The sequence below is a fragment of the Rana temporaria genome, chromosome 2, assembly GCF_905171775.1.
Source record: "Rana temporaria chromosome 2, aRanTem1.1, whole genome shotgun sequence".
Lineage (NCBI taxonomy): Eukaryota > Metazoa > Chordata > Amphibia > Anura > Ranidae > Rana > Rana temporaria.
This window is the reverse complement of record NC_053490.1, coordinates 242,086,417-242,106,048: the sequence shown is the minus strand read 5'-3', so window position 1 is coordinate 242,106,048 and position 19,632 is coordinate 242,086,417. Positions and strand designations below refer to the sequence as shown.

Sequence of the window (19,632 nt, the reverse complement as noted above, 5' to 3'; positions counted from 1 at the left end):
TTTTTTTGTTTTGGTTGTACACGTCTTCTTCTATTTGGTGCTATTTTTTTGCACCAGACTTACCTATACGGACCTAATGTTCTGCTAAGTAAGTGAGGTATTCTCCTTATGAGCCCAGGTTCACACTGGGCGGCGGGAATGAAGCCGTGCGAATTCAGCTGAACTCGCACGATTTCACTCCCGCTTGTCAGTCCCGATTTCGGCTGCGATTACAGAGACAGTTTTTACAGTTTCTGCACAGATGTCAATGTAAACCTCGGGCCGAAATCGCAAAAAGTAGTACAGAAACTACTGTTTGAACTTGGCGCAGCACCGCAGATGCAGATGTGGTGTCACACCGATTAGGATGGTGCCATTGCCAGCAGTGCCAAATCGCATGTCAAAATGCACCAATGTGAACCAGGGCTATATACTCATACTTAGCCCTTGGTACAGCGAGTTGTTGGAGGAGGTTTGATGGAGGCTATTAAGGTCCCCCTCATCGAACGTTGGAGCCAGTTGGGCTATTCTGAATTTAATTAAAGCGGAGCTCCACCCAAAAATGGAGCTTCCGCTTTTCGGGAACCCTCCCCCCCTCCGGTCTCACATTTGGCACCTTTCAGGGGGGAGGGGGTGCAGATACCTGCCTAAGACAGGTATTTGCAAACACTTCCGGGAATACGGTACTGCGGCAGACACGCCTCTACCCGCAGCCCCCGCTGTCTTCTGGGAAACACACTGTTCCCAGGAGAGAGCGGGGACCAGTAAAGGCGCGCTACTCGCCGCAACGCTTCACTTCCCGATTCCCTAAACGAGGATGGTGGCGGGGGCAGCCGAGGGACAAGCAATTGCTCGTTCTCGGCTTATGTCATCGCAGGCGCCCTGGACAGGTAAGTGTGCATTTTTTAAAAGTCAGCAGCTGCAGTATTTGTAGCTGCTGGCTTTTAAAAAAAAAAACACTTTAGGAAATATAAACTTCCTTGATAGCTTAGGTCGGCTCTCGGGCCTACCTGTCAGGATTCTTAAAGGCTTATTTAGAGTGTCCGCCTTGTGGGTCGCCTCTAGCTCCTTAAGCCCCCTTTCACACTGCAGCGCCGTGCCGTTAGCGCTAAAGCGCCACTAATTTTTGCGGTTCTTTAGCGATGTTATAGCAGCATTTTTCAGATGCTAGTGGGTCTGTGAAAAAAAGTCCATTCCAGTTTTTAAGGTGCTTTGAAAGTGCTGCCCATTCAGTGGGCAGGGGCATTTTGAGAGCGCTAAATACAGAGCTCCTAAGCCACCCCAAAGATGCTGCTTGTAGGACTTTTCCTAACGTCCTGCAGGCGCACCACCCCGGTGTGAAAACACACACTGCAAAGAACGGAAGGCGAATTTCAGGTGCTTTTTAGAGGCTATTTCAAGCGCTAAAACACCTGAAAACTGCTTCAGTGTGAAAAGGGGCTAAAGGATAGCCCTCATGTTATGTTGCGTTTTATTTTTTTGTACCTTTGTATTTGGAAGTATTTGTATTTGTATCTGTAAGTACCTTGTGCATTTCACGTGTCTTCATGACTGAAATTACTACAACTATGGCAATGTTGTTCATTTTGTTTTAAATAAAGATTACATTTTAAAAAATACCACCAAAAGAAAGCTTTATTTGTGGGGAAAAAAATGACATAAATCTTATCTGGGCACAACGTGCGCAAAAGTAACGCAGTGCCGCATCGCAAAAAACGGCGCTGGTCGAGAAGTGGGGCTAAATTTGGAGGTCAAGTGGTTAATGATATAGGTGCTTTGTTTGGCATTAGTGTCAGTTTTATTGTTTGTGTAAACTTAGCCGCTACAGAGCTGAGGTGGTGACAGAGCTACTGTAAGGGTCACTGCCGTGACAAGGTGTACTGAGAGGAGCTTGTTTGATGGTGCAGATAGATAAGAGAGGTGATGAGCTACAGATGAAGCGCCAGCAGGTGGCGCAGCCTCTAAGATTCGGCTGATAGTAATGAGTTGAGTGGAGCAGCAGTCAGGTGTGGAGTGGCTGTGTTCTCCGGCAGTGGGTGTGGGCGGAGCCTCCTCCCAGCCTGGAGTGCCCTCAGAGTCACACACACCTCTCTGCAGTAGGAGAAGGAGAAGAAGGAGAGGGAGAAGAAGAAGGAGGAGGAAGGTCCGTGCGCCGAGCTGTCAAGTGTCACAAAATTGCAGGCAGCCGGCGATGTGCAGCTGAAGCTTGCAGGATCCCTGCTTTGTTCCATTCATTGAGGAGGACAGGGACAGTCAGCACCGTGACTCTCTTCCATTCAGCTGCCCGGAATCAGTGGAGGAGCTCCGGGCAGCAGCTGATGATGTGCCTGGAGAGTGATGGAGCGGGCACGGCTGGTAGTAGTAGTCAGGACTGTATCCCGGGAGCGGAGGACGGGGGTGTGGAGACATTGTCTGGAAGGATGAGCCCTGTACCCCCAATACTGGAGAGGAAGTCCCCAGAGATCCATAAAGACAACCTGCACAAGGATCATGTCCCCAACATCAAGAGAGCCAATGTGGCCGCGGCTGGCATCCTCAGTGTGGGCAACGTGCTCAATTACCTGGACAGGTACACCGTGGCAGGTGAGTGATGGAGTGTGTGTACATGTCACATCACATACACGTGTACACAGGGATCCTCACATCTACTTGTTTTATATCATAGACACAGGCAGCCATGTGTTTCAGGGACATCTCTATACAATGCCTGGCTTTTGTTCTATAATATAATAACCCTTCCATGACATTTCTTCAACCTGTTTTATAAATAGTGGATTTGTGATCCTTTCTACAAATATAATGTATCCATGGTGTTACCTTACCCCAACCATTATCAGCCTAGAGATCCTCCAGAGGGTACTAGAAGAACATCTGTTGTGGCTGATTGACCTTCCATTCTGATGGTGCCAGGACCATCACCACCAGATACAGCCAGTCGCTTAACACTAATGATCTCTTTTTACCTATCTGGGAGGGTGGCATTCTGGGGGTACCAATGTAAGGGGCATTCTCCCTACTGACCACTAATACCACTAAGGGGATTTCCTCCTGCTGACCACCAATGTAAAGTACATTCTCCCCACTGATCACCAATGTAATGGGCATTCTTCCTACTGACCACCAATGTAAGGGGCATCCCTCCCACTAACTCTCAACACAAGCCACATTTTTCCACTGGTAACCAAAATAAGGATCATGCTTCACACTGTCTACTAATGTAAGGGGCATTCTTCCTACTAACTATCAATGTAAGGGTCATTCTTCACACTGTCTACTAATGTAAGGGGCATTCTACTTACTAACCACCAATATAAAGGTCATTCTTCCTACTGGCCATCAATGTAAGGAATATTTTTTCCACTGACCACCAATATAAGGGGCATTCTCCCCACTGACCACCAATGTAAGGGTCATTCTTCGTGGGAACAATCAATGTAAGGGGCATTCTTCCCACTGACCCCCAAAGTAAGGCATATTTTTCCCACTGACCACCAAAATAAGGGGCATTCTTCCCACTGAACACCAAATAAAGGGGCATTCTTCCCACTGACCACCAAAATAAGGGGCATTCTTCCCACTGACCACCAAAATAAGGGGCATTCTTGCTACTGTCCATCATAACCACCATTGTAAGGCGCATACTTCCCTTTAACTACCATTGTCAGGATCATTCTTCCCACTAACCACCATTGTAAGGGGCATTCTTCCCACTGTCCAGCAATGTAAGAGACATTTTTCCCTCTGACTATCAATGTAAGGGCCATTCTTCCCACGGACTACCAAATTAAGGGGCTTTCATCCCACTGACTATCAATGTAAGGAACATTCTTCGCACTGACCCCCAACATAAGGGGCATTCCTCCCAATGATCCCCAATGTAAGGGGCATTCTTCCCACTGACCAACAGTGTAAGGGGCATTCTTCTCACTGACCCCCAATGTAAGGTGCATTTTTCCCACTGACCCCCAATGTAAGGGGCATTCTTCCCGCTGACCCCCAATGTAAGGGGCATTCTTCCCACTGACCAACAGTGTAAGGGGCATTCTTCCCACTGACCCCCAATGTAAGGGGCATTCTTCCCACTGACCAACAGTGTAAGGGGCATTCTTCCCACTGACCCCCAATGTAAGGTGCATTCTTCCCACTGACCCCCAATGTAAGGTGCATTTTTCCCGCTGACCCCCAATGTAAGGGGCATTCTTCCCGCTGACTCCCAATGTAAGAGGCATTCTTCCCACTGACCAACAGTGTAAGGGGCATTCTTCCCACTGACCCCCAATGTAAGGTGCATTCTTCCCGCTGACCCCCAATGTAAGGGGCATTCTTCCCACTGACCCCCAATGTAAGGGGCATTCCTCCCACTGACCCCCAATGTAAGGGTCATTCTTCTCGCTGACCCCCAATGTAAGGTGCATTCTTCCCACTGACCCCCAATGTCCCCTCACTTTAGAATGTAAGCTCTATGGGCAGGGCCCACCTGTACCTTCTGTATTGAACTGTACTGTAATTGTGCTGTCCCCCCTCTACATTGTAAAGCGCTGCGTAAACTGTTGGCGCTATATAAATAGTGTATAATAATAACAACAATATTAATAATAATGGGCATTCTTTCCACTGACCCCCAATGTAAGGGCCATTCTTCCCACTGACCCCCAATGTAAGGAGCATTCTTCCTACTGACCCCCAATGTAAGGAGCATTCTTCCCACTGACCCCCAATATAAGGGGCATTCTTCTCACTGACCCCCTATTTCATGGGTTCCTCAGGGTTAAAAAGGTTTCCCGTACCTGTACCTAGAGGTTTCAACAGGACAAACTTGTATTCTTTTATATGAACCACTGAAGGCATTCAACAATTGGAAGGCAGCAGTGTTCAAGGTCATTTGAGTTTTAGATGTTCTATACGTTTTGGAGTATTTTAGCACGAACACAGGCATTCTGGAATAAAACAGTTAAACACATACTGTTGGTGTACAGAAAGTAATCAGAAAATCTGCTTATATTATCTTTCTGCTGAATGTTGGTATAATGTGGCACATGGGCATAAGGCTTTTGCATCACTGCAGGATTTCACTTCATGCTTCGTGTTCAGTATTATATAAAGAAAATGCAGATAATCGAGATCACGTGCGCAGTTTTCTTTTCTGTGCGATCCGGTCATAGAAACCATAGCGTGTTTTAAAAAGTCTATGGAAATGTACAGTTTATGCTTAGCTGGCAAAATATCAAACATGATCACCATTGTAGGCGTTAAAAATGCGTAACATCATGCCAAAGGATAAGGCTGCTGTGTTTTGCCTATTCCAGGTTATTGTATTTTACAGCTGAAGCATCCGCACACAGGCTGATTTTAAATGGATGGCTGAAATTGTATGCTGTTTTTTTTGTAACTACATTATAGTGTATATATATGTGAAAAAACACAGAGCTACACATCTGCCAAGAAAATGGATTAAGCTAAATGAATATTGTGTGAGTGTTGTATGCAACCTTGGAGTGTATATTGGTGGATATTGCCAGCAGATGAAGCACCAGAGTATGTATAACCATAGGTGTGCACACAGTGTGTGCCAGGTGTGCCTGGGCACACCCCCTTATAACCCTTTGCTGCGCAGAATTCCCCTGCTGCTTGGCTGCAAGGAAAAAGGACCGGGGAATCTCTGTCCTCAGTCCCTTTCTTTTTCTCCAAATTGAGACATCATGGGTCTGTTTAGACTCCTGATATTTCACCAAAGCCCTTCCAACGGGGCTCAGAATTTTTTTTTTTTAAATAATAATAATAAAAAAAATGTAAAAAAAATAATAATAATAATAATAATAATAAAAAAATGTAAAAAATAATAAATAAAAAATATAAAAAAAAAATAATAATAATAAAGAAATTGTAAAAAAAAATTGTAATTGCCCTATGTATATTTACACACAGGCATGTATGTTTGAGCTTTGTGGTGCACACCCTAATGCAATAGGCTGTGCACACCTATGTGTATACCATATATCCTGCTGGAAGACTTCTGTAGAGTTTGCCAGTTCTTAGCCACATGTAAATCTTGGAGCCCAAATGGCATCTCAAGGTTTCTGGCTATGTGTAACCAAGATGAGAGGCTGCCCCATCCCACGGGGTTATGGGTATGAGCGAGAGAAGATACCACAAGTGTATAATAGCATGTTATTTTTTTTGAAGGGATGATCTTAGCTTAGCTGTAACTCACTAAAAAAGCTTGCTATGTTATGTTTTACATTTCTTGAATCTCGCCTGTATATGACATATATTGAATTAGATTGGGGTTTGATTGCCTATGCCATTGACCTTTCATATGTAAACGCAAATGGCATTTTTACACAGTCATAGCATTGCTAGGAATGCTTGGGTACTGAAACCTCCACCTTCAGCGTGTCTGACACCTTCAGATAGCATAGCCCTTATGTTGTTTAGCTTTAGGCCAAGTAAAACAAGCCTAACCATTGTGTTTGTATTTACAAAAAATAACTTCCTCCACTTTAGAAGTCAATCGTTGGGTAACAATGCACATTTTATTTACGGTCTAATCTTTAGATCTACATACCACATTATGATTACCAAAACACTTCTGGGGTTTTTTTTTTGTTTTATTTGGAACAGTCGTCAGGAGTGATCTACTATTCTGCACATTAATGTGGCAACGATGTTTACACGAGTCATTGATTTTGTACAAGATGGTGTGCAATGATGAGTGTTTCTAAGGATGCTTCTATTGACACGTCATTACCTCTGCTGGGATGCAGAGCTGTCACTGGGGGCTTCCTTTGTGGTGTATGTGGTGTGTGGAAATGTAATTGGATGCATAGTGTTTCCCAGCCTTCTTCTACCTTGCGGTATAAATATTTCAATATTTATCACACTGTCATAGTCTCTTGTTAATTGTGTGATGTTCTTAGTTAAAAATGAACAGTGACAATTATGTCATCTAAACTTTCTGCAAACTGCACAAACGTCATTCCAGAGAATCATATTGTTATAATGTATCACAGAATGAGGGAAAGGAGAAATGTTTCCTTCAATTTTGAGTTCCATATGACTTTGGACTTTAAAGATCCGCTAACCTATGTAAATCTGGCCCAATGACTCATTATAAAATACTTACCTTAGAACAAGGCCCTCCACTAGTGCCTGCATACCGCTGAGATGGCTGACATCTTTCCCAGTGTTTCTTCCAGGTTTGTGGGCCCCGGTGCTGTGAGCGGCCAGAGCTGCAATGACATCATGATGCCTGCGTCACGGCACAGGCTCTGAAGCAGAGGCACGGCCACCAGTTCCTTCAGAGCACATGCCCTGATGACGCAATCAGCGGCATATACAGTAAATATCTCCTAAACAGCGCACGTTTAGGAGATAATTACAGTACCTATAGGTAAGCCTTATTATAGGCTTGCCTATAGGTACAAACAATACAGAAAGGTTTACTTCCTGTTTAAATTGAGGGCTGTCTCCATAAGGCCCCATTCACACTTTGTGTAGTGGGAACATATGTTCTCTCTTGCTTTTATGCATTTTTTTGCACGTTTCCATTAACTTGAATAGGCTGCCCTACCCATGACAAATGTGGCAAAACGTTTTCAGGTGTGGAACTTTGCATGTTTTTTTGCAGCACACGTTTTGGCTCATTTGTAGCGCAACAAAATGTGTGTCTACTAACCGCCCTTTGGTTGTAAATAACACTTAATGGCAATGCAAGTTTGATGAGCGCAGAGTTTATTATTCTGCTTCTTAGGCCCCATTCACAAATAGTGATTTGGAATCCAAATCACACTAAAATCATGGCAAAATGCATGATGCACATTTGGGTGGAATTCATTTTAATCACCCCCCCAAATGTAGTGACACTGCAACCAAAATATGCAGCAAAACGCGTGTGAAAGAAATCGCACAAAGTGTGTTGCCCGAAAAAGGTGGAGGAGTTTCTGCCTTCGTACCAAGGTGCATAGGGCAGCCCATTCAAGCGACACATAGAAACGTGTGGAATTTGTCTCAAGGAGTAGGAACGCACGTTTCTTATACATGAAATACCAATGGAGCCTTGTACATGACCTGAACATTTGGTGCAGAGCTACAAGATTCTGGCATAGTCGTAGTTATTGTAAAAATTGAATATATTAACACAATGAATTATATATTAATGACCCTTTTCATGACCCTGTGACAATGTGTGGGAACCGTTATAATGCCTGTGAAGGCCTGTATGTTTACAGAGAAAACTACTTAAGAATGATAGATATGCAGCTTGTCAAAAACTTTTATGGAGAGTAAAAAATTCCATAACAAGGAATTTACTAGGGATTTTTTTTAGAGTGTGTTATATTGTTCTTAGGAGTTTGAAATCGTTTTACTTAAAGTAGGCCTGTCACAAACTTTGGCAATTCAAACTTCGCCTGTGATGGGAAAAATGCATAGCTAGAGGTTGCCTTCTGTGAAGACATAATATCAAAAGATAGAGTTTAGAAATGGAACATGTTTTATTTTTTTCCAATGGAAAAAAATCTGATCTGAAATTTCGATCGTCTGTGTGGAGCTCCGACGGAGAAAAGAACATGCATGCTCAGAATCAAGTCGACGCATGCTCGGAAGCATTGAACTTCATTTTTCTCCGCTCGTCATAGTGTTTTACGTCACTGCATTTTGGACAGTCGGAATTTGGTCTGAAGCCTCGTACACACGACCGAGGAACTCAACGGGCGAAACACATCGTTTTCTTTGTCGAGTTCCTTGTTAGGCTGTCAAGAAACTCGACAAGCCAATTTTCTCCATTCCCGTCAAGGAAATAGTGAACATGCTCTCTTTTTGTCTCGTTGAGTTTCTCGGCAGTTTCCTCAACGAAAATGTACACACGACCGGTTTCCTGGGCAAAAAAATATCTCCCAGCAAGTTTCTTGCTGGTTTTTGCCGTGAAACTCAGTCGTGTGTGCGAGGCTTGACAGTGTGTATGCAAGACAAGTTGAACGGGATTCCGACAGAAAATTCCATCGGATAATATCCCATCGGAAATTCCAATCGTGTGTACAGGGCATTATAGTTAGGAGTTGGTTGGTTGGTTGTTATGAACATCCAGAAATGTCTTTGTTTTATGCTACTTTTCATACATAAGTCCTTAATGCTTTATAGGACCAGTGGCAACAATTTACAAGACCTCAAAATAATAATATAATATAACCGTGCTCAGGGGGTCATAATAGTAAGTTGCATCCTTCTCTCTATAGCGATAAATAAACCAAACCCTGGTTAAAAATGTGTTAAATATAAAAAAAAATATATATATATATATATATATAACAATTTTCAACAATGTACAATAAATTAGGCATTAAAAAATAGGAAATAAGGTTATTGGAAAGATTCCAATCAATGTATTTATTCTGGGGGAGAAAAGAAAACTGTATTTTTTTAGGATGCATTCACAGCACACAGCACATGTGAGCACATGCACTGGAGTACATTATGAATTTGTGGTGTTAAAATACATTGCAATGTCTGCTTTTTTACCCTAACTGTATGTAATTCTTATATGCTGCAGCATTTTATGATGCATTGCAACACATTGGAACACACTGCATAAAAAGAAAATGCAATATGTCCCACTCTTTTCAGCACACGCCAACGCAGTACGTGTCAACTGCTTGTTCTTGTGTTGGAACACAGCAGGTGTTGCAACACAAAAATAGTACATTTATGTGGCATAAATGTACTATTAGCAAACTTTGCTGCTGGCAACGGATTATATTAAACCCCCAGTGTTTTTGTGCAAAAATAACATTGTTTCTTTAAAGTAAATGTAAACCAGAAAGTTTTTATTTGTTTTTTTGATGTCACAATGTAGAGTATAAGATTTCTTATCATTTGTGCCCAATCTTGCCACACAGAGTTAATCCAGCTCGGAGCAATCCTCTTTTATTTTTCAGTGAATCAAAACGGATTTACAGAGAAAAACCTTAGTTTGTTCTGCCCCCTTACTGTGAGTGACAGGTTATTTAAATATCTCATGCACTAGCCTGGAGACAGGCATTATTTTTCAATTCCCACCCCCACTCCTTTCCTGAAGTCATGTGGTTACTTTTCTGGATTTTGACTGGATGTTAGTGATCATAGCAGAATTTAGTGTAGGGAATACACAAGAAAAAATGCATGTTGACAAGGGGAGTGTAGAGGTGAGCGGGGAGTACTTTTCACACATTGCAGTACAATGATTTAATGTATTAACGTTATATATGTTATAGCACATCAGAACGCCCTGTGGGAAAATGCAACATGTCCAATTTTTTTTCTTTTTTTCAATGCACACCAAGGCAGCAGGTTGTATGAGATGACCCCATAGAACATAAGGGGAATTGTCCTGTTCTTGCTTTGGGAATGCAATGGCCAATGCAGCTCAATGTTGCTGGTGTGAATGAGCCAAAAATGATCATTAGGATTAAAAGTGCTACATTTTCTCTCTAAGATGTATGTACATTTCTTTATCTTTAGCTGTAGACAGAAGGACGCCATCACACTAAGCTAATTTTATTTAAAATTTGGAAACAATACTACTCCTTGGTCTCTTCTGTGATATGCTTTTAAATAGCATGAACATAGCTTCTGCTGGTTGCCACAGAAACAGGCTAATAATTCCCAAACATTAATATTACTATGTTTCCTGAGGGAACTACAGGCAGCGTCATAATTGTACACCTAGGGAATTTTCCATTAAGTGCACTGAAAGTAAGTTCATCTATTTTTAGGTGGCACACAAGAAGTTACGGTGTATCTACCTGTATATTAATATCGAAATTGTGTGTGATCTGTATTCTGGAGGAGTTTTGTCGTGAGTTTTCTGAAGCAGTTAGGTTAGTGAGAGAAGTCTATGAATGCTAAAATGTGACTGCTGTTTTAGATTTATTTATTACAGCGCCAAGAATTTACGCAGCACTTTACATTTGTACATTCACATCATTTCCTGCCCTCAAGGAGCTTACAATCTAAAGTTCCTTTCTTACATGCATACATATACTAGGGTCAATTTAGACAGGAAACACTTAATCTATCAGCATGTCTTTTGGTGTGGGAGGAAACCAGAGTACCCGGAGGAAACCCACGCAGGTACAGTGAGAACATGCACAGGGGTGACATAGCCGCAACACACAGAGCATTCTCTATATGTGATGTGAGCTGCCAGACCAAGTTTACATTTATTTATTTTTTTGATAATTCTAAGTGTGTGTTTGTTTTTTGAGATGTTGGAGTGGAGAGCAAAATTGCACGGGGGGGCCATACTAAAGACGTCCCTGGATAAGCCAGTATAGCTGGCCATGTTGTACCAGGCTCAGCATCCTGAGCTCAGCAAGGGGTGCTTGGGCTGCCTCACAGATGATTGGTGCAGTGGTGGGGGGAGTTACAAGTACCAATCTCCCTGTGTGTCTTTCAATGAAGCAGCTGACAGCCGCTTCTCCTCCTCTCCTTCCCGCAGCTGTCAGCTGCTTCATTGAAAGCCACACAGGGAGATCAGTGCTTGTAACTCCCCCCACGATCTTTCCAGACTGCCCATCAAATGTCCCTTAATCTCTGGGCCCCGTGCCCTCCTCTGGCTCCCTGGGTCTTCTTCCGGCACCCCGCCTCCTCCTGCCTCACCCCGTGTCCTTCTCTGGTGCCCTTCTGTGCTCTTCCGGTCCCCCCCTTGTCCCGGATATGTCAGGATGGAGAGCGGCGGAAGGAGCCAGTATATATGTCATTTACCGGATCCTTCCTTTTCTGAATGAACAGAGTGAGTGATCACTGACTGTCCAATCATAACTAAGCATCGTGAACTGTGTTTATGATGCTTCAGTTTATGAATGAACAGTAGCCTCTGCCTCCTGTCTATTCATCTTCGGTGCAGCTGAGGCTGCTAAGAAAGGGACTGGAAAATCTAAATCCCTTTCCCTGTCTCAAAGGGAAAATTGTCTCAAATTGTAAAAATAATATAAAGTAATAAAAAAAAATATATACTGACACTGTCCACACCCCCCCTCCAAAAGAAAGCATTGTAAAGAAAAAATAATATAAATTGTAAATAAAATAAAAAACGACTGACACCATCAACTTCTCTAATGATATGATCCACTGCCAACCTCCTCCCCTTTTTTTTTTTTAAATAAGAAGAAATTAAGTTGTAATACAAATAAATAAATACATTTGTAAAATATGTATAAATAAAAATTAAGAAAAACTGACACTGTCCACCCATAACCGTACACAGCCCCCAAACAAAGCACTGTGAAAAGAAATAAAATAATAAACAAAAAAAGTTGACACTGTCTATTGCTCTACTGACGCTATCCACTGCCCTACTGACACCATCCTGCACATACTACCCACCACCATTGACTCTACACTCTTCTCTGCATATACTACCCACTGCCATACTCTGCACTCCTTTCCCTCATTACGTTAGTGTTCCTGTTGATGTCAGTTAAGCCAGCCATAGATGATTAGAATCTTGCCTGGTTTAGCAGGGAGTGACTAATGGGTAGATATGTTGCAGTTTTGTTACATTATTTCTTTTTTGAGTAGGCAGAATGAAAAGGCATGCCGCCTAGTTGTTTTAGGTTAGCACACCATTTTCCTTTACATGTTATAAGGGCCCATTTACAGCAGAAATTGCATGTGCGTTTTTGCATGTGCATTTGATTTGTGTTTTTACACACATTTTCATGCATTTGTGGTGTATTTTTCCTAAGTTTGTATTTCCTTTGAGGTTACTTCCATCTCCTTTCTTCTTTGGGCTTTTATGCGCACTGCACTGCATTTTGCACATTTACATGCATTTGTGAGCATTTGCAGTGCGGAAAAATGAGGCTAGCTTTTTTGACTACACTGCAGTGCAATAGCATGAACTAGTGGTCATCAACCCTGTCCAAAGGGCCAACTAACAGGCCTGGTTTGCAAGATAACTGAAATACATCACAGGTGATATTGTTTTCTGCTCAGTGATCACAGTATTCTAGTCTGCATCTCCCCAAGGTTTGCCCTGAGGACCTACTGCATTGCACTGCATCTGGTGTGAATGGGCCCTAAAACAATACTTTTGATAATATACCAGACATAAAGATATAGTTGATTTAAATGAAAATAGGCTTTTCATTTTGCAAGAGAATTTTCACTTTTCAATGGAATTTCTCTTAGCTTAGTAAATGAGATGAATCTATCCTGCCTTTTGTCATCCATCATGTGCAAGCAAAAATATATTTTCATATTTTATTGCACATCTTTTAATATTCTTTCCAAAGTAAATTTCCACCACATGCAAAAAATAAATAAAAAGTAAAAATAAATTCCCTTGCGAAAGAACAGCCTATTTAGTAAATCAACTCCACGATATTCAGGTATGCAGAAAGGGTTTGGTTGTTGAAACTTCTTCTAAAAATGTAGTTTACCAAGTAGTCTGACAATGACCTGGTAAACCTCTACAGAACAAATGTGTTTTTTTTTTTTTTTTTTATGCGCCACGCTGAACCTGCGCACAAACGTCTATACATTTAGTAGAAGGGAACATACATCACTACAAAGGAATGTCTTCCTTTTTAAGTGTGGAATGCATCTGGAATGCTTCTGATCACCTGTTACTCCTTCGTATACCTTGCAATAACTTCTCAAAGTGTCATTTAGTAAGGCATTAATAATGCTAATCTAAAACACAGTGGGTGTCTCACAAGATGTAATACTTTTGATATACTTAAAAAAAGTGACAGTGATAGAGAAATCTTGGTGTCAGTCCTATGTCACCACGTCTCACAGCTATTCACAAAGTTTACATTCATAACATGACGGACTGCATTCCGGATAGCTGATTATTAGGGCAAAGCCAATGGCGATTCCACTGTCTGGAATGAAGGTTTGATGGTAGAGGACTTTTATATGACATGTGTCATAACCTCAATGTGTCAAACATAAAGTATTCTAAATATTTATTAATATTATACTGTAGGTATGCTGTATACTTAGGTGAGCAGGTGCTCTTTACAAAAGGGAATCTATTTTTGTATTTTTGACCTAGTATTTACATCGATGAAAAATGATTCTATATAAATTATATTTTGGTAAATTAGTAATTATACAAAATAAATCCAGTTGCTGTGTTTTTCAAAGATGTTAAATTATTGCTTAAAGTGGATGTAAACCCTCCATACACCCAGTTAAGTGAACAGCCTCAGATGATACACAGGGATGAAACCAATCTCCCTACATAAGTTTTACATGTATATCTGCTGTCTTCACATTTATATACTGTTTAGAAAGTTGAGATAGTGTTCGATTTTCTCTTTCTGGTTAACACAGAGTGTGATGTCTGGGCGTACAGCGGAGATAGCTAACATTTCTGATTGGAGGAAAGGCACACACCCCCTATCATCATAGGCAGAGCCTCTCTGAGGTGTTTTGTAATAGGAACTGCTCCCTGCTAATCTATTTAGCAGGGAGCTAATCTAATCTAATCTGCTAATCTATTTTAACAACCTCCCCGGACTGAAGATTCAGGCTGCTTTTGTCCAAAGTGTCCAAGAATTTGTCAGGAGGCTGATAACAGAAGAATGGTTCAGGAGAGAGCTAAGGGACTTAGCTCTTTGAAGAAAGATAACAAAATACTGCAGATATATGTGCCCAGCTCAAATTTCATGAATTGGGTTTACATCCACTTTAAGCAAACTCCATTTTACAGCCTCAAAGGCAAAGTGTATTTCATGCAAAACAAATATAATTGCTGATGATATACTTGGGTTTTCCCTTGCAGTTTTGTAAGCTCAGTTATTTAATATTAAATTGCTTACCTCTGCAAATCCTTGATATTGTTGTGCCACTATGCATTCTTACCTGAACAGAGCTGCTGTCGCTGGACCCTTTCCATTATTTAGAAGCAATGTCTAAAAGTACTATAAATATGTAAAGCGCATATCTGACACATTAAATGTAAAACATTGCTGACTTATTGGTGCTACATACAAAAGGCTAAAAATATTGCTATTATTATTATGAGATCAATAAAATATCTTAATATGCTCAAAAAATAACAAAAATAAAGACATCCAGCCCCCCCCCCCCCACACTGGGGAAATTTTATCAATTTTTTTTTCCTGGTGACTATTGTTTTTATTTGACCAGAGTTCCATTTAATTGTTTTACTTGAGTTGTATCTTTAGTACACTGGATTTAATTGAAAACGTCTAGCTGGACCTCAGTGTGTCAAGGCCTGTTTTGCAGTACTTGAATCAACGTAAGCCCCTCGCACAACTCTTTTAAATCTGGTTTTGCAGGTTGCCAATTTAGCATCATATTTGATGACTGTTAAACAAAATAGGATATAGAGCACCATTAAACAACAGATATAGTGAACCTTCCAAAACACTTAATAAACCTAGCCTAAGTCTTCCTTTTTATCCCTCCTTGGTTGTTCCTCTCCACTGTAAATCGAGCCAAGTCTGTACATCTGGGGCTGCCTGAAAAAGGCAGTAATCTATTTCAGAATGTATTTCTGGCTCTTTTCACTGATAGCATGGACAAATCATTGAAATAAATTGAACTTAGCTAAAGGGTAGTAAAAGCGAACACTTGATATAGGAAAATGGCTATCATGGCGCAGGCTGTTTTAATATTGATCAATGCCATTGACATGTTGTATATATACTGATAGCTGAGCCAAGTAACACAAACGTACATTACTCACTGGTTTCCCACACTACTTCCATATGATTCAGGTTAACCAGCGAGAAAATGTGTTATGGATTATATTAATTCAGTCCAGGGAAATCTTTGGTTTAGCTCGAAGCAGCCTAAATAGTCAGAAATGTTCATAAGAGGCAAATCTACAGTTTTCTGTTGCATCCTTGGGGCAACATTGTGGCACCTGGCCAGTGTAATGACAGATGGTAATACACATAGGGTACCATATAATATGCTGGATTAGGATCAGGCTCAGGTAAGAATAAGAACAGGTGGGGGGAGTGGAATGCAGCATAGACTGCATTAAGGTAAAAACCCTCAGCCTTTTCAACCACTTTAATGCATTACCTGCATTAAGGTAAAGAATATTTTACAACTTGCTACGCTCCCCCACTTCCCTAAATACAGGCGGTCCCTGGGTTACAAACATCTGACGTCTAAATGACTCCTACTTACAAATGGAGGGAAACAACAGGAAGTAAGAGGAAATCTACCCCTAGGAAGTTATCATGGGAAAAAGGTGTCTCCATTGAAGCTTTATCGCCAATCCTTCTTCTTTACCCTCAGCTTCTTTAGCAACTTTAGCAGTCTTTGTACTCCTCACCTGGTTGCCACCACACACGCTTGACACCATCTGAACCAAATAAGTTTATCTTGGTCTCATCAGACCACAGGACATGGTTCCAGTAATCCATGTCCTTAGTCTGGTTGTCTTCAGCAAACTGTTTGCGGGGCTTTCTTATGCATCATCTTTAGAATCCTTTCACACTGTAGCGTATTGCAGGCGCTATAGCGTTAAAAATAGCGCCTGCAATCCGCCCTTAAACAGCAGCACCATTGTCTCCAGTGTGAAAGCCTGAGGGATTTCACACTGGAGCATTGCACTAGCAGGACGGTAAAAAAAGTCCTACTAGCCACATCTTTGGAGCAGTGTGTTTACCACTCCTTCACTGCTGCTGCCCATTGAAATCAATGGGACAGCGCGGCTATACCACGGTTTTAACCCTTTCTCAGGCCGAAATGTGCTGCAAATCCGCCCATAGCATCAGCGGTAAAAATAGCGGAGTTTTACCAACGACGCTATGGGCGGATCAGTGTGAAAGGGGTCTTAGAAGTGGCTTCCTTCTGGGACGACAGCCATGCAGGCCAATTTGATGCATTGTGCAGTGTATGGTTTAAGCACTGACAGGCTGACCCCCCACCCCTTCAACCTCTGTAACAATGCTGGCAGCACTCATACGTCTATTTCCCAAAGACATCCTCTGGATGTGATGCTGAGCACATGCACTCAACTTCTTTGGTTGAACATGGCGAGGCCTGTTCTAAGTGTAACCTGTCTTGTTAAACCGCTGTATAGTCTTGGCCACCGTGCTGCAGCTCAGTTTCAGGGTCTTGGCAATCTTCTTATAGCCTAGGCCATCTTTATGAAGAGCAAAAAAAATAATTTTCAGATACTCAGAGAATTCTTTGCCATGAGGTGCCATGTTGAACTTCCAGTGACCAGTCTGAGAGAGTGAGAGCAATAACACCAAATTTAACACACCTGCTCCCCATTCACACCTAAGACCTTGTAACACTAACGAGTCACATGACACCAAGGAGGGAAAATAGCTAATTAGACCCAATTTGGACATTTTACTTAGGGGTGTACTCACTTTTGTTGCCAGCGGTTTAGACATAAATGGTTGTGTGTTGAGTTATGTTGAGGGGACAGCAAATTTACACTGTTATACAAGCTGTACAATCACTACTTTACATTGTAGCAACGTGTCATTTCTTCAGTGTTGTCACATGAAAAGATAGAATAAAATATTTACAAAAATCTGAGGGGTGTACTCACTTTTGTGAGATACTGTAGATCTTCAGTCGATTCAAAGCTGTGCCTGGCTGCATCTCTTCTCTCACTCTACTCTCAGGGATTGAGGCAGAAGCAGGAACTACTGGCTTCTTCTGCTGTCAATCAAATGTTATGCGGAGGAGTGGGGCCGAGTCACGCTGTGTGGACATGGACAACATGGCTTGGGATTGAGCCCACACATCTGCCCCCATAGCAAGCAATGCTCTAGGGACAGACTCAGAAGAGGAGGAATACAGTGCTCCAGTGGGGGACCCCAGAAGAGGAAGTTCGGGGATGCTATGTGCAATACCATTGCACAGAGCAGGTAAGTATAAAAGGTTTATTATCTTAATTAAATAATGCTTTTAAACCCTCAACATTTCAAGAAGTGTCGATCACCTATTTCCCCCACAGTTCCTAATATTTCCTTCAGTTGATCTATGCATGACTAATTTGTCCTATAGTGAAATGAAGAGTTCTAAGGCCTCGTACACACGACCGAGTAACTCGACAGAATCCATCAAGATACTTGGTGGGAGAGCTTTTTTGCCGAGGAAAACGGTCGTGTGTACGAGGCCTTAGAACTCTTCATTTCACTATAGGACAAATTAGTCATGCATAGATCAACTGAAGGAAATATTAGGAACTGTGGGGGAAATAGGTGATCGACACTTCTTGAAATGTTGAGGGTTTATTAGCAGATATTTGGGGGACTATTTCTCAGGATTGGACAGCGTTTGGCAGCGTGTGAAATGTAAATATTTACAGTCATTTTATACTGGTATAACTTGTGTATAGTGACAGGGTCACTTTAAAGGGGAGGCTGTGTTATGTGTGTTTGGTAAAAGTTGCGTGAACTCAAAACAGGGCCTATATTCACTGTCGTGCTAACGGAATCAAAGCTGATGGCTACTAATGGTGACATTTAACATGATCAAAAGCATTACAGCTGTAATGGGCCCTTTTATGAAGTCTGCTAATAAGTGACTATTGTTAGAAGAAGAGATTAAACAACATCTTGATAATGTGATGACAAAAAATACATTGACCAGTCTATCAGCCCATCAGCCGTGGATAGAACTGTTTACATTCATTGTGCTCCATCACTCCGGGGGAGCAACAAGCAGAGTTGTTCAGTTGCTCATGAAGATAAATGGCTACATTTGTGCTAAGGATGAATAGGGGCAATTCTGTCTCTTTCATCTCAAATAATATATAGCTTCCATTTCCATGTAGTGCAATATTGTTCATCTCTAGTTTGGTTTGACTTTTTTCCCCCGTTGTTTCTGCTAGACAGTTTTTTCCATTTGGCTTTAAAGCTGAGCACTGAAAAGATATAAAATACATAAATGAATGCAGTCCTATAATCAATAAATGTATTTTTGCAAGCAGTGTTACCTGGATTTGACCAGGATTCATCTTCTTGCAGTCTGTGTACAGCAGAGGTGGAGTATGAGGAGAAGAAACAGTAGGAGCCAATAAGTTCATGTGCTGACAAATCACCACGGGGGGGGGGGGGGGGATTTTCTTTAACTTCCTGTCCCATAGCCAAAACAGGAAGTGACAAGTAATTTCACCAAAGTGAGGGAATCCAGGGTCATCAGGACCCCATTGGAAGATTCCATTCTATTACTGTTCTGTTAAAACCCCTAGATTTGGAATTTTCTTTGACTTTCACCCTGGTTGATAATGCTACACGAGACAAATAAAGAGGGTAAATCTCCTTAACGGGGCACAGACAGCTATAGCAACTTTACAGGTGTTCTAATCCCTTCCCACTGTTTCCAAAGCTAAGGAAGTTTTGCTTTTTAGTTATACTTTAACAGAATTCACCCAGTTTTGATTTCTTATTGCCAGGACGTGTACTACAAGACCCAGTATTTAGATAACCATATACAACATATATGCCACAGTTCTTTCCAACATTTTATACATTCTTTATTTCATATAGGTGGAAAATTGGTTGTGAATGCCACTCCAGGTTCTTTGTCATAGATACACAAAAAAATGATAAATCATGGAAACTGCAGTGATTTGAACCTGAGATGATCTATTGCAATATTTTCTACATTTATCTAAGAAATGTGCCTGATCAAAATATGTAAAAATATGACCTTTAA

At 41.5% G+C, this 19,632-nt stretch overlaps 1 protein-coding gene across 2 annotated transcripts in view; it reads left to right on the top strand.

Annotated features, from left to right (window-relative positions):
* The first annotated feature begins 2,045 nt into the window (after positions 1-2,045).
* The window catches only part of SPNS2 (sphingolipid transporter 2), a 162,167-nt gene continuing 144,580 nt past the window's right edge, over positions 2,046-19,632 (top strand). The window contains exon 1 of one of the 2 annotated variants that reach the window (XM_040336708.1): positions 2,046-2,562. In XM_040336708.1, the coding sequence (XP_040192642.1) occupies positions 2,298-2,562 (265 nt within the window). In that variant the 5' untranslated portion in view covers positions 2,046-2,297. The remainder of the gene's footprint in view (positions 2,563-19,632) is intronic. The other variant, XM_040336709.1, reaches the window with a different exon arrangement.